At 46.8% G+C, this 13,559-nt stretch overlaps 1 protein-coding gene across 3 annotated transcripts in view; it reads right to left on the reverse strand.

Annotated features, from left to right (window-relative positions):
• The window catches only part of BEND7 (BEN domain containing 7), a 47,210-nt gene continuing 39,102 nt past the window's right edge, over positions 5,452–13,559 (reverse strand). For 2 of the 3 annotated variants that reach the window (XM_021384402.1, XM_021384400.1), the window contains 2 exons: positions 12,226–12,276; positions 5,452–7,431 (listed from right to left, as the gene is read on the reverse strand). In XM_021384402.1, the coding sequence (XP_021240077.1) occupies positions 7,370–7,431; positions 12,226–12,276 (113 nt within the window). In that variant the 3' untranslated portion in view covers positions 5,452–7,369. The remainder of the gene's footprint in view (positions 7,432–12,225; positions 12,277–13,559) is intronic. The other variant, XM_021384401.1, reaches the window with a different exon arrangement.

Raw genomic sequence — 13,559 nt, forward strand, 5'->3', positions numbered from 1 at the left:
TTCCTAACATCAAACCTAAATTTCCCCTCTTTTAATTTAAAATCATTCCTCTTTGTCCTAACACTATCAGACCGTGTAAAAGATCAGTCTCTGTCCTGTTTGTAAGCTTCCAAAACTTGAAGTACTGGAAGGCTGCAATAAGATCTCCCCAGAGCCTTCTCCAAGCTCAACAATCCCAACTTCCTCAACCTTTCTTCATAGGAGAGGTGCTCCAGCCCTTTGACAATCTTCGTGGCCTTTCTCTGGATCCACTCCAACATCTCCATGTCCTTCCTGTGCTGGGGGGCTCAGACCTGGATGCAGTACTCCAAATGGGGCCTCACGAGGGCAGAGCAGAGGGGTACAATCCCCTTCCTCTCCCTGCTGGCCACCCCTCTGTTGATGCAGCCCAGGATACAGTTGGCCTTGCAGGCTGCAAGCGCACACTGCTGGCTCATGTCCAGCTTTTCATCCAGCAGAACCACAAGTCCTTCTCCATAATGCTGCTCTCTATGAGATCTTCTACCAGCCAGTACAAGTATCTGGTGTACCACTCATGACTGGCCTCCACCTGGACATAGAGCCATTGACAACAGCTCTCTGGCTATGACCATCCAACCAATACTTTATCCACTTTATACATCTTTATGTCCTCCAGGTCTCACTGATGTCTGCCTGAGCATCTCCAGCTCCCCAGTGATGGTGTAACCAGGTACTGCTGGACAGGCTGAGGTTCCTGCCACATCACCGTCCAAGTGCAGCCACTCACATCTCCCCTGGCTGCCCTGTTTGATTTTCTGATGACTGCAGAAAGAAATGCAGTGGTTTGACTCAGAACAGGAAGGGTGAAAACCCTGGCCATAAACTGGGACTTTACACTTGAATATCAACAAGCAGAGTCATCAGAACTCTCCAAAAGCAATCAGCGGCTTTAAGAGATTTTATTTTGGAGAAAGCATCCAACTGTGTTGGATTACAGTTAGCATGGATGCTGGTCTCCACGGAAAATCCTGCAGCCTGGGAGGAGGTTGGTGGCTTGCCTGGCTCAGCTGGGGATGGGCGAACAGGGGAGGTTGAAGGCCTCCATCATCCCTGAGCGTTCCTCCCCTACCCCAACAGGTCCCAGTCTCGGTACCTTTGCTGCTCCAGGCACCAGCCCAGCTGGTTCCCCAAGGGGCTTTGGGGACATTCATTGAGAAGTGGGGGTGATTGATCACCCTCAGCAAAGGGCAATGAAGGAGCTGCGCTGAAGCTCACTACTGTAATAAATGTTCAGTGCAAAATCTATGTTAATGCACCGCGCTTTGGCACACTTTCTGCTCCACAGGCGATGGAGCTGGGAAAGTGATGCCCTTAGGGGCAGAGAAGCCACAACATGGAGGAGTTCTTGCAGCAGCACCAACTTGCCCAAATTCTGCCCTGAGGCTGCTACTGGGTTATTGGCATTAGGGGAAGGAATGAATGGCAGTAGCATCCCTGAGCTCAGTGGCGTTCAGCAGTGTTTGATCATGTGCAGTACCATGGCCCAGAGAAAGGGACAGAAAGGGAGGAGCTGTTGTCTTCCTTGAGGGCAGAAAGGAAAAGGTTCTGCACTGGAGGGTGGTGGGCGTGGAGCAGGCTGCCCAGGGCAGTGGGTACGGCCCCAAGCTGCCAGAGTTCGAGGAGCATTTGGATAATGCTCTCAGACGTAGGGTTTGGATTTTGAGTGGTCCTGTGTGGAGCCGGAAGTTGGACTCAGTGATCCCTGTGGGTCCCTTCCAACGTACTCTGTGTTTGTGTGAAGGGATGGGGGTACTGGGAGTCATCAGGTGTCACCAGTGCTCCTCCTCCACCAGCATGCTCAGCACGGTCAGGCCAAGGGCACAGCTGAAGGGGGACCTGACCTCAGGATGTCATAAAAACAGATGTAAATGAGAACGTGGCATGCTCAGGAGTAGAACTCACCACAGGGCCATGCTGCCATCCAGGGGGACCGCAACAGAAATGGGCTGGTAAGGACATCGTGAAGTTCAACCAAGAGAATGAAGTGCGGAGTTCTGGCACGGGGCACCAGGCACCAGGACATACTAACTCAGGAAAGTCTGTGACCTGGCCGTGGGGTCTCCATCTTTGGAGGCTGTTGAGAACTGACCACCAGGGAGGGGTTGGCTCAGCTCGTGCTGACTTGGTGCCTTCAGAAGTGCTGGTCCTTATGGCTTTTGGAGCCATGGGATGCTCTGAACAAATTTTATGATCTGTATCTTGCAAGTGACTTGGCTTAGAGCTAAATTAATTGGGCTCAGCATCCTCGCTCTGATCCTGGTCATATTTTGATGTCTCAGCTGGGTCATCACTGCCTCTGTGTCCGTTAATCTTGCAGCAACTTGGCTGCAGCCTCTGCAACCACTGGCACCAGGGCATGATTCTGGCTGGGAATCCCATTCTGCTGCCTCCATCCCAGTGGATGCAAAAGATCTGGATTTGGGGTGTCAAGATGGGTCTTGCTGGACATCAGTGAGAGCTATCTCCATTCTTGCCAGCCTAAAAGCAGCTGGGATGCTGCGGGCAGGTCCCAGCACCACCTCGCTGCAGCAGCAGCAGGAGGAATGGAAGCAGCAGGTCAAGCTGTCGTCAAAATGCTTGTGCATTTATCAGGAAAAGGGAAATAAGTCAGGAGGAGAGGTACTCCTGGATCAGAACAGAGCAGTTCACACACAGCCCCTGTGCCACGATGAATGAGGTACAGTCAGTGAATCCTGAAATCTCTTGGGATTAAATGATTACATTAATCTTTGCTTTATCTAAACCGTGGAAACAGCAACAGCCACACGCTGGTGCCAACCCAGATCCCTCTGCTGACTTCAGTGTGCCTGGCTGGGGACTTTGCACAGGCTAGAGGCAAGTGGAAGTGCAGAGCCCCCCTTGTCCTCATTCTGTTCCCACTCACTTTGCCTGCTGCCTCCAGAGATGCTGCGGGGCAGGAGCGCTGCTGCAGACGAGGCGTCCATCCCAGATGGATGCCCCTTGCTAGAGCACCTCCAACACGCAGGCACTGTCTGTTTGGTGACCACCCCTGCACAGGGACGGTCCCCAAGGCCACCGGAGGGTCTTGGGTGGCAGAGCTATGTGCATTGGCATTTTCCATCCACCATGCCCTGCTCACGCATCTCCTGGGGGTGCCATTTCTCCTGGCCATGATAACTTGTGATTAGAATCATAGAATTGTACAGTATCCCGAGTCAGAAGGAGCCCGTAAGGATTATCGACTCTGACTCCTGGCTCCGCACAGGACCACCCAAAATCAGACCACATGACTGAGAGCATCGTCCAAATGCTTCCTGAAGTCCATCAGCTCAGGGCCGTGCCCACTGCCCTGGGCAGCTGGTTCCACGCCACCGCCCTCTGGTGCAGACCCTTTCCCTAACGCCCACCTGACCCCCTCCGGAATCACAGACAAAAATTGTGTCTTTGTTTCAGTTTGCTCCCTTTCTCACCTGACCCTCCTGTGGGAGTCTGGGTGAAGAAAGGAGACACCGTTGGGGCATCTCCCCAGTTTCCAAACTCCCCAATTATTCTTTGCCTCTGTTATATTATACCTAACACTATATTCGTGCAGGGTAAAGAGCTGATGAAATTATTTCTTTTCTTCTTTTTTTTTTTTTTTAAACCCAGTATCCATGTTTACACAACGGAGCTAAATTATTTATACACATAATGTTATAGGTTTCACATCAGTGGCTTTTATTAGCATTCAGCAGATGAGAAGTCATACCTGACCTACTTGTAGAAACTCCTCTCGCGCCTCTCTGTGGCGCAGCTGGCGGTGGGGAAGGGGTGAAGGTGCCTTACATTGGATTTGGGGAGAAGGTGTACAAATGCAATGGTTTGCAAAGTGTCGTGAAATGCCAGCTACGCCTGTCCCTTCAGGAGGACATGGCAGGGGGGTAGGACACCCTACACCCTGGTTGCTCACCAGCAGCCCTGGGGTTTTCCTGCGACCGTGCCCCTTCTCAGGTTGGATATTAGGACAAATTTCTTCTCAGGAAGAGTGGTGAGGCATTGGCACAGGCTGCCCAGGGAGGTGGTGGTCACCGTCCCTGGAGGTGTTTAAGGAAAGGGCAGATGTGGCACTGAGGGACATGGTCAGTGTGCATGGCGGGGATGGGCTGGCAGTTGGACTGGATGATCCTAGGGGTGTTCTCTGACCGTAATGATTCTCTGTTCTATGAAGCAGAGCTGTGCTGCCAGCCAGGTGCCCACCTCAGCAGAGCTCGGAGCGGGTTTCCTTGGGGCAGAAGCTGTCTTCCCACCCGCAGTGCCCGCTCTCAAGGGCTGCATCCATCAGGGTCACCACTCCCCGGTGCAATGGCGTGTGCTTCCCTGCCAGCCACAGCCAGCCGCTTCTAAACTGACATGTCACAGGCGCTTCAGATGACTTTCTTCTTGTCTTGCAATTAATGCATTTTTTATAAAGCCCGGGCTTCAGTTTCCTTTCATGTCACCGGGAGGATATCCTTTTCCTGTTAAGCTTCAGAAGGATTTTTTTCACCCAAAGCATTAATCTCTGGTGCCCTGTAAATAGGACGGGCTGCTGGAGCTCCGGTCCTGGGGCTGCTTCAACAGATGGAGCAGGAGCACTGCTGCATCCCTACGCAGATTTGCTGTGTTGTGGTTCCTAGCAAAGCGCAAATGAAATTATCGCTGGACTTTTCCCTAGCAAGTGCTCCCCAGCGCTGCGTACAGAAACCAGAAGAGGTGCAGCAAGGCACTCTTCCACTCCACCAGCTCCTTGTGATTGCTTGAAGATTACCAGGAACATGTATTGTCAGGAAATATTTTCTGAGGGTACGCAACGTTTGATGAGGGTGTGATAATAAATTACCAAGTGTATATCTTTATGGATACTCCAAATTAGGAGTAGTGGTTTGTCCTTCCTATGTGTTGTTTCCATAGAAGCAGAGCTTAACCTTTTAAATGAAGATTATAAAGGCACCTAATTCAATTAAAATTAGGCTTCAAGCATATCAGCACTTAATGTTCATGCGTTAAGTGACTGGATATAACCACTGTGCTGACTGATAAGCACAGTTGTTTCCATCAGAAGCAGAAAAATAGCATCGTGGTGGCAACTTTTGGGGTTTGCCACATGTTTTCTTACATGGTCCATGACTTGCCAGCTCATTCCCTTGTGACAGGACGTGGGGAAATGGTTTCAAACTAAAAGAGGGGAGATTTAGACTGGATAGAAGGAAGAAGTTTTTTACAACAAGGGTGGTGAGGCACTGCAACAGGTTGCCCGGAGAGTGGATGCCCCATCCCAGAGACACTCAAGCTCAGGCTGGACAGGGCCCTGAGCACCTGGTCTAGCTGTGGGTGACCATGTTCAGTGCAGAGGAGTTGGACCAGATGGCCTTTACGGGTCCCTTCCAGCTCAAACAATTCTATGATCCTATGGTTCGATGACATAGGGAATCCAGCACAGAACACAGAAAGGCACGTTCCATTAAAGTCATTTATTGTAGGGTGTTTTTTCTTTCTGGATTGACAAAGAGGGTTTCCCAGAGATTGATAACACAACACAATGTTATACACCAGTTCACAACTAGTCCCTTGTCGCTTTATTAAGAACATAGTAATTTAAAAATATCTAAATATTTACATATTAATAAAACTTATATACAGAAGATTGAGACATTTTTACCTAAATATGGAATGATTTTTTTTTTTCTAATAAACCCTATAAAAAGATTTCTGAAGAAAGTCTGCACAGTAGTCACAGTTAAGTAAACACAAACGCAATCTCCAAAATGTACAAAACGCAGATTCCATTGCCCAAGTGTTACGACACGGACACGACGGGGCACCGCCGCCCCTGCCCAATGCAGACAACTCCAAGCCATGAGGAAGGAAAGACTTTGTTAAGGTTCGCAGTGCACATTCAATATATTCCACAGTTTTAGAGAAGACACGGTCATTCCTAAAAGTACATCCTTGTGGGTGGGGAGGGCTGGGAGCCTGGTTTCTCGGGTGCTGGGAGAACGCATCACAGTGTCGTCTGTGGGCATTCAGCAGCTTCGGAGAAACAGACTTAAGGGTTGTTAAAAGAGAACTAAATCTTTAAATACTTTAAAAAAATCAACTCTGTAATAGCACTTCAGTTGAAACACTCAAAGGCCAAATAGTTTCAAAGGGGGGAAAGAAAAGATGCACCTAAAATACACAAAGGAAAATGAAACACAATGGTGAAGGCTATAGCAATCTCTCCCTCGAATCGCAGGGAACACACTGGAATTCTCTGCTGGTCGATAGATGTTGCGGGTAAGACCTCCTCGACTTTTTCCCTACGTTTTTAAAGTGAATTTAGTGCTGTTGAAAGGTGCAGAAGCAGCAGTTTGCATGGAGGGCCGTGTAAGATTTTACCTTCGCCCTGACCTGAAAGGATGAACACTTTCCATGTCTAAGAGGGCAGTGCAATTTCTTGATCAATTCAGTGATCTTGACTACCGAGATATCAACAGAGTGCCAGTCTGTGACTAGGATTTATTTCTTTTGAAATGGGTGAATATTGTCCCCAGGGGCAGCAGGTGAAAAACCACAGCGTATAGACTCTTTTCCTGGAAATTAGCGAAGTAGTACATCTTGAGATGGTAGGGAAAGCTGGGGGAGAAAGAGGGAGAGAATGGTCTCCTCCAGTCATCTGCACTACAAAACCGCTCAAGAGCCATCACACTGGGGCCACACAAGGGAACTCCAGCTTGCTTGAGGTCCGACTTCTCCCTGCTACACATCCAGAAATGGATGCTGATGATACGAATCTGGATCTTTTTTGTCCTAAGTCCAACCGTGCCCTTTGAGTTACAGGTATACACGACTGGCCGTTTGTACCACAGGTCTCTACACAGAGAAACAGCAGCCAGAAAGGAAAGGTGGGTCTGCATATGCACAAGAGCAAAGTGCTTCACTTCTTAAGTGCTCATCGAGCCCCTTGGGGTCGGGAAGGAGAGAGATGCCACCACGGTCCCAAGGGAGGGGAAGAGTCATCCAACTGTGTTGATTCACCTCTGCATAGCTTAAGATGAAACACTGCTGGCAAGCATACAGCCACGTGGAAGGGTACAACGGCAAAGAGAAAACGAAGGCAAGAGAATGACTTCAGTTAGAGTGGATCCCACACCGATTAAATAATGCATGATACGGAGGGAAATCGTCTTTAATTAAGGTGAAAAACAGCGCAACAATCTGGTGGTTCTGGTATTTGAAGTTACGGGGAAAACGCGTGAGACAACACAAACTGGAAGGGAGAGCGGTGTGGACGTCCAGGTGCCGACAGCCCCGCGCCGACCTCGCACCAACGTTACTGAAACGAGAGGAGGTTCGTGTCTGCTAAAACCACTGACGCAGGATGGAGAATTTAAACAGAAAAATCGAGGCTGGCGTCCATCAGGCTGTCTGTTGTGGTGTCGAACAGGCTACCTGGGGGAAGGAAGGAAGGGTTTGAAGCAGCGAGCTTAAAAGTAAAAACATTCTTAAGAAATCGGTTCAGACGTTTGTTGGGAAAGCAAAGCGAAAGATAGAAATGACACATCTGAATTCTCATCTTAATTTGCCGTGGGGCTGAGCCGCTGCGGAGAGCGTAGAATTCAGCGAGTGCTGAATTCCTCCCAGAGTAGAACCCAACCGCCTGGAGAAGCAAACGGAAGGGATTTCTTTTAATACTGAATTTGTGAGCAATGTCTTTCCACTGTAGATACAGCACACCCCACTTCAGAGGTGAAGTGCTGCATTAGGCCGCGCCGCAGACTGCACTGCAACGCATCCCGCTTTGAAGTTACGATTCCGAAGGAGTGAAAAAAGCACCGCGTGGATTTGAAACCCAGGGCGCGTATTTTTGGATGTTCTTTGGAAAAAAAAAAAAAAAACGAGGAAAAGAAAAAAAAAAAACGAGGAAAAGAAAAAAAAAAAAAACCACGCCACAGCAGTCTAAATGCATATGGCAGAATGACAAAAAGCAGGTGTGCTGCATGATTATAACCCGTCTTTTTGAAACCACTTTAAGAATGCGTTTTTTTTTTTTTTTTTTCCTGAACAGAACAATGAAAGATGGACAGAAGAATTACAACTACAGTGCAAAGAACACAGGGCAAACAGCAGACAGACATCAATCAGTCTAAGAGGCAAATACAACCCAGTGAAAAAGGGAAGACTCATACAATCATGCATTGAAAGGATAAAGATTTATATTACAATAAAGGATTTATATTTAAGGTTTCAAAAAAGTGGGGTTTTTTTTTTTTTTGAAGCTTCGTTTTCTTGATATTGTATTCTGAGAGAAAAGGAGACAACCTCCATAGAATTGGATCGCTGCTATTTTCTTATCGTTGGTTTCTTTACCAAGAGATTGTTATCATCTTCTCACAAAGCCGTATCACCTCTGGACCTGAGGATTGGGATGTTACCATCTCTGATTCTTTTAGGGATATCAAAAGTATTTCTCATCTTGAAATTAACCCCAATGTGGAGAATTCATACAAAAAACCTTCGGCACAGCTGCGGTCCAGAACATGGGTACAAGAAGGGCTCATGGTCTTCGGCTGTGTATCTATTCCAAATGTGATTTTCAAGATGAGAATTGATGAAGAGGGTGCTACAGCTGGCTTGAATTTGTTTCCACATGCAGAACTTATGGTTATGCCTTTTTTTTTAATGTGAAATCCAGACACTTAGTGTAAATCACAGATCAAAATAAGGTGAGCTTTGTTTTTGCAATGACAGCTGACACGGACAGATTCTGAAAGCCGCCATGTCTTCAGCCTGATAAAGAGATATCTCACACCTTTCCGGTTCCCACATCACTGAGGAGCTAATCGGTCTCTCAGTTACACACAACGATTAGCCTGGGAGCTGTCTGATCCGTCTCAGCTCAGGTTTGGACATAGACTTCAGCTTAAGCAACAGCTGTGTCAGTCTGTGCAAAAGCTGTGGGAGACCTGAGCTTTCATAAGGTTTGCTCGAGACAAATTCTTCTGGTATTTTCTGAAGATTTATCTGTTATTCCGTCAAAGTTCCCAGCAACTTTAACTGCCACAGTTCTTCCAATTTTCTTTAAACACCCTTCAATCATCAGCCTTCAAAGCAAAGGCACTCTTAGCATCTACAGTGATTTTAAATCGGGAGCACGATTCCTGCTCTGAAGTGCTAAAATATAATTGGGCACAAACACCTTCCCTAGTTTTGTGAGAATACACCAGCTATGTTTTTTACAAGGATTTCAAGTTCCAAGGACATTTCTGCAAACAAAATACCCAAAGCCCACAGCTTTGCTGTTTGTGGGCCGGGAGGGAGCACATTCAAACCTGGCTGTAGGCACCTGGGTAAATTAACTGCATTCAGAGGACAGTCCTCCCAGTGCCAAAGAAGAGTCACTTCCAAATACAAACTTAGCTGATCTGAACTTACTCCTTTCCCCACCAACTATGAAGAGAGATGAGAGCAAGCAGACTTTCAACTCAAACAAAGGCTGTGATCTGCAAACGTGTAGGTTGAAGAATTGCAACATCAATAGCCCACGTATACCCAGATCCCATTTATAATGTCACTTGGGTCATGGGCGGTGTTGACTGAGCAAAAAAGGCAGATGAAAGATGGCCTAGTTCCTCTTTTTCTGCACCAATAGTTTCCACTCATTCAACTCACTGTGGTTGCTTTCACTTCACAAGTTTGTCCACTTCTTGAAGGTCAAGGGGACAGACTCTTTAGCGGGGTCTGTTGTGATAGGATAAAGCGAAATGGATTCAAACTAAAAGAGGAGAGATTCAGTTTGGGTGTAAAGAAAAAGCTCTTTACAGTAAGGGTGGTGAGGAACTGGATTGAGTTGCCAGAGAAAATGGTGCACGCCCCCTCCCTGGAGACACTCAAGCTCAGGTTGGACAGGGCTCTGGGCAACCTGACCTAGCTGTAGGTGTCCCTGTTCATTGCGGGGCACTTGGGCTAGATGACCCTTAAGGGTCCCTTCCAACTCAAACAATTCTGTCATTCAAGACCACCTGATGTCTGCCCCAAGCAGCTCCAGCACCCCACCACTTCTCCCAGTCCATCCTCATGTGAGACTCTCCTTGTGCAACCTGATTCAGACTGGTTTCACCCTATCACCACACCACGTTAACCACTGCTTGTTTCTGATTTTTCTCATAATAGTTCCTGGAGATGTCAGCTATCAGAGCAGCCATTGCACAAACACACAAACTCTTTCCCAAAGAGTTTTCAAGCCAAACAGAGCAGACAGCTTGAATACCTCACATTAAAGCTCTCTTTTAACGCCCTGTCAATAACATCCTCTATAAAACCAGCTGCACTAAGACAGGGAAAGACCGCTGTAAAAGTTACATTTCACCTCTGATGTGACACTCCTAGATAGAAAGCATCTGCATTTTGGCTATCCGTTGTAATTACTGTCATTAGGCTGTCTGTATATCGCTTTAAATCACTTGCTTCCAAGAACAGTATGATATTACATCGATACGTACTATAAAGAGACTCTTGCACACATATAATAATGGGTGTGAGTCAAATGCTTGGCGTGCAGCCTGTGAGCATCACCTCCCCCACCAACGCAAACAGCAGCGTGGTTTATTTAGGCAAGCTTCCACAGATAGTATGGGGACGTATACATGCAGAGGGACACTGCAGCTCAAGAACTGTGTGCATGCACAGATGCTCAAAGGTGTATGAGCGATCAGACTGAAAGTAGAGTAGAATGTGAGTCATCTTCTCGGCCACAACCATCTCATCACACTCATTCCACAGATAACATCAGATGCAGGTAGTAGCTACAGAAGCTGCCTCAAAGGAAAGCACAGCAATCCGATAATTCTGCTCCTTAACACCATTACACCAGCAATGAAAAGATAACACTACGTAGCATTAGCAAGCTTTATTAGGGTTCTCTTTCAGTGGAATTGCTTCCCTCCCTGATAAAAGAAACAAACAGGATGTCACTTGGAAGAGATCTTTCAAACTAGAGCTTCCTGTGTCTATTATCACAATAGTACCCTGAAATATTCAGTGGCTGGCCAAGAAAGCAGCACGGCGGCTCACAGCAAGCGTGTGCTCCCAGCCCCCACTGGGTCTCTGCCAGCACAAGACTATAGCTGCTTGTCCTCACCGCTGCTTCGCTGGTCCTATTCCTTAGTAACTGCACGTGCTCTGACAGCAGGATTTCAAGCGGCCGCGCTGGGCGGCTGGCAGCTGCTGCTCTGGCCCCAGTGTGCAGCGCTGGTGGATGAAAGCTCCTTCTCCAGCCCTTATGTAAGAGAGATTAGGAAGCGATCCTGCCGAGGCAGATGCTGCGCTGCTGCTCTCCCAACCACCCTGAGCCTCCAGGTCCTACGCCCCGTGCTCAGCAGCCCGATGCCAGTCACGTTCTGACCGTCACACAAATGGCACAGCTCATCTCCAGCCACCCTTTGTTGTTACACCTTCAGAATCTGATTATAATGAACTGCAATCCTTGACCCTATTCATCTGCTAAAGGTCTTGCAGCATCTGTAGCGTCTCTTGCAGCATCCCTCCTTTTTCCTTGGCTTTGTCAGCATTAGGCTGCATCCTGGTGAAATGACAGGGAAACGATCATCTCCCTAAACACTGCCTCCACTCAATTTTGGGAGCTCATCTCCTACCACCAGAGCGCCTATTAATGAACTGACTCTTAATGAGAGGGTGGTAAAGATTTCACCCTCAGTGCAAAGATATTTACTCCCAAGGCCACTGCTTTTAACAACTGTCAGGCTTTAGGGTGGGGTGAATGCTCTACAAGAAAAAGTAAAACAACACTTAACCATCATAAAATTGTCTGTGCAACCCTTCTGTAAACCTACAATATTATTCCTAATACCACGCACAACTGAACGGATGCTTCGACAGAAATCATTGTGTCTGTCCCTACCAATAATGCTGCTAAGAATTCAAAAAACTCCCAGAAATATCAGGGATGAGCAAAAGACCCTGTTTAGAATAAGCATGGTAACTTACCGGCCTTATTAGCTTAGCTGCTACCATGAACCCTGAGGTTTTATGAATACGAAATAGAGGGGGAAATTGTAAGATTCTGGTGCATTTGTTTTTTTAATACAGGGCACTGAAAACTCAGATAGCTGGGTCCTCTGTGCAATTATCCAGCTGTATGTGGCATGCCAGGATTATTGAAAAATGCTGCTGTGCAATAAACAAACACACACCTTGGAAGCTGATAAAAATTTTAATGCATTTTACCTGTTTGTAGTAAAGAAATGTCCGGCTTCTCATCATAGTCAGTTGCCTCTGCTGATTACAAATATAAACAAGAAATCTCATTACTTTTACTGAATACAGGAATGCGATTAAAAGCTACATAATGTAGAGTGATTTTGCATTTTCTATCTACTGTCCTCAGCTTCAATTTGCTATTGCTCAGTTAAAAACTCAATGCTTGGAGAAAAAGGTCATAAAATAAAAATGCAAACTTAGAAGGGGGAGTTTGGTATTAATAAGCAGCTGTGCCAGCAAAAGGCTGGAGTGACACTGGCTCATTTTAAGGTTTCAAGACGTAAGGGGAGTTGCAATCATTGCAGAAAATGACAGAAGAGAAGTCTGTTTGTCAAGCTAGCCCCAGCAGCCCTTGGAAGAGGAGCCCCCAAGGCTGGTGCTCGATCCTCCCGCAGCTGCCATCATCAGATTCCTAAGGGAAAAGTGTGAATACTCTCATTTCTGCAGCCAAACTTCCCGTGACCACAGGCAAGCTCACTTGGGGAGGAATGGATATGCCAGGGCAGAATGTCTTCGAAAGTACAAGTGGGCACCCAGCAAAAGCATGTAACCATGCAGGTACACAGGCAATTACAGTGTAGATACACACACATCCTTTTAACCCATAGCTTGTGCAAGATCTGACTTAATTTAGCCCACGGTAAAAGAAGGCTAAAAAGCTTAATTTGCTCATCTCATATTTGCTGCTGGCCAAAGGTAGGCACAAAGATATTTCAGTTGGTTCAGCAGATGTGCAGTAACTTGTTAGACTGCAGTATTCTAGAGTGTGCGTTTGAACCCAGAGTAAATTACAGGCCTCCACCAGGAGTTAGGAGTCAAACGTACACAAGTCCTATTCAAAATCCTATTACCTTTGTCTTTCGACAATTCAGCATGATATTTAAAGCCTTTAAAACACAATGAGATCTTCAAGAGCACTTAAGCAAACTAGTTGTAGTCATAAAGAAGAAGTCCTTGACACTGTACACAATCACTGTGGTGGATATACATCTTATCACATCCATTCACTGCACATGATTCATAGACATCAAGTTTTGACCAAGGCTATAGATATCCTGAGCAACTTACTTTAGCTCCCACTTGAAACTAAGCTAACTGTCCTGGTCATCTTTATTATAGCTATACAAAAGGATATTGAGTTGATGCCATTATGAGGATATTGTAAGAAGAACTAATCCAGCTGCTGAGCTACATTACAGTTCCCTTCCTTCTGCCACCTCGGCTACCCTTCCTCACTTGCATGGATGCCAGTTTAGTTTTTAGTTATATGCTCTACTCAGTTCTACAAAATTCGCTGAACT

This window comes from Numida meleagris, chromosome 1 (assembly GCF_002078875.1).
Source record: "Numida meleagris isolate 19003 breed g44 Domestic line chromosome 1, NumMel1.0, whole genome shotgun sequence".
Classification (NCBI taxonomy): Eukaryota; Metazoa; Chordata; class Aves; order Galliformes; family Numididae; genus Numida; species Numida meleagris.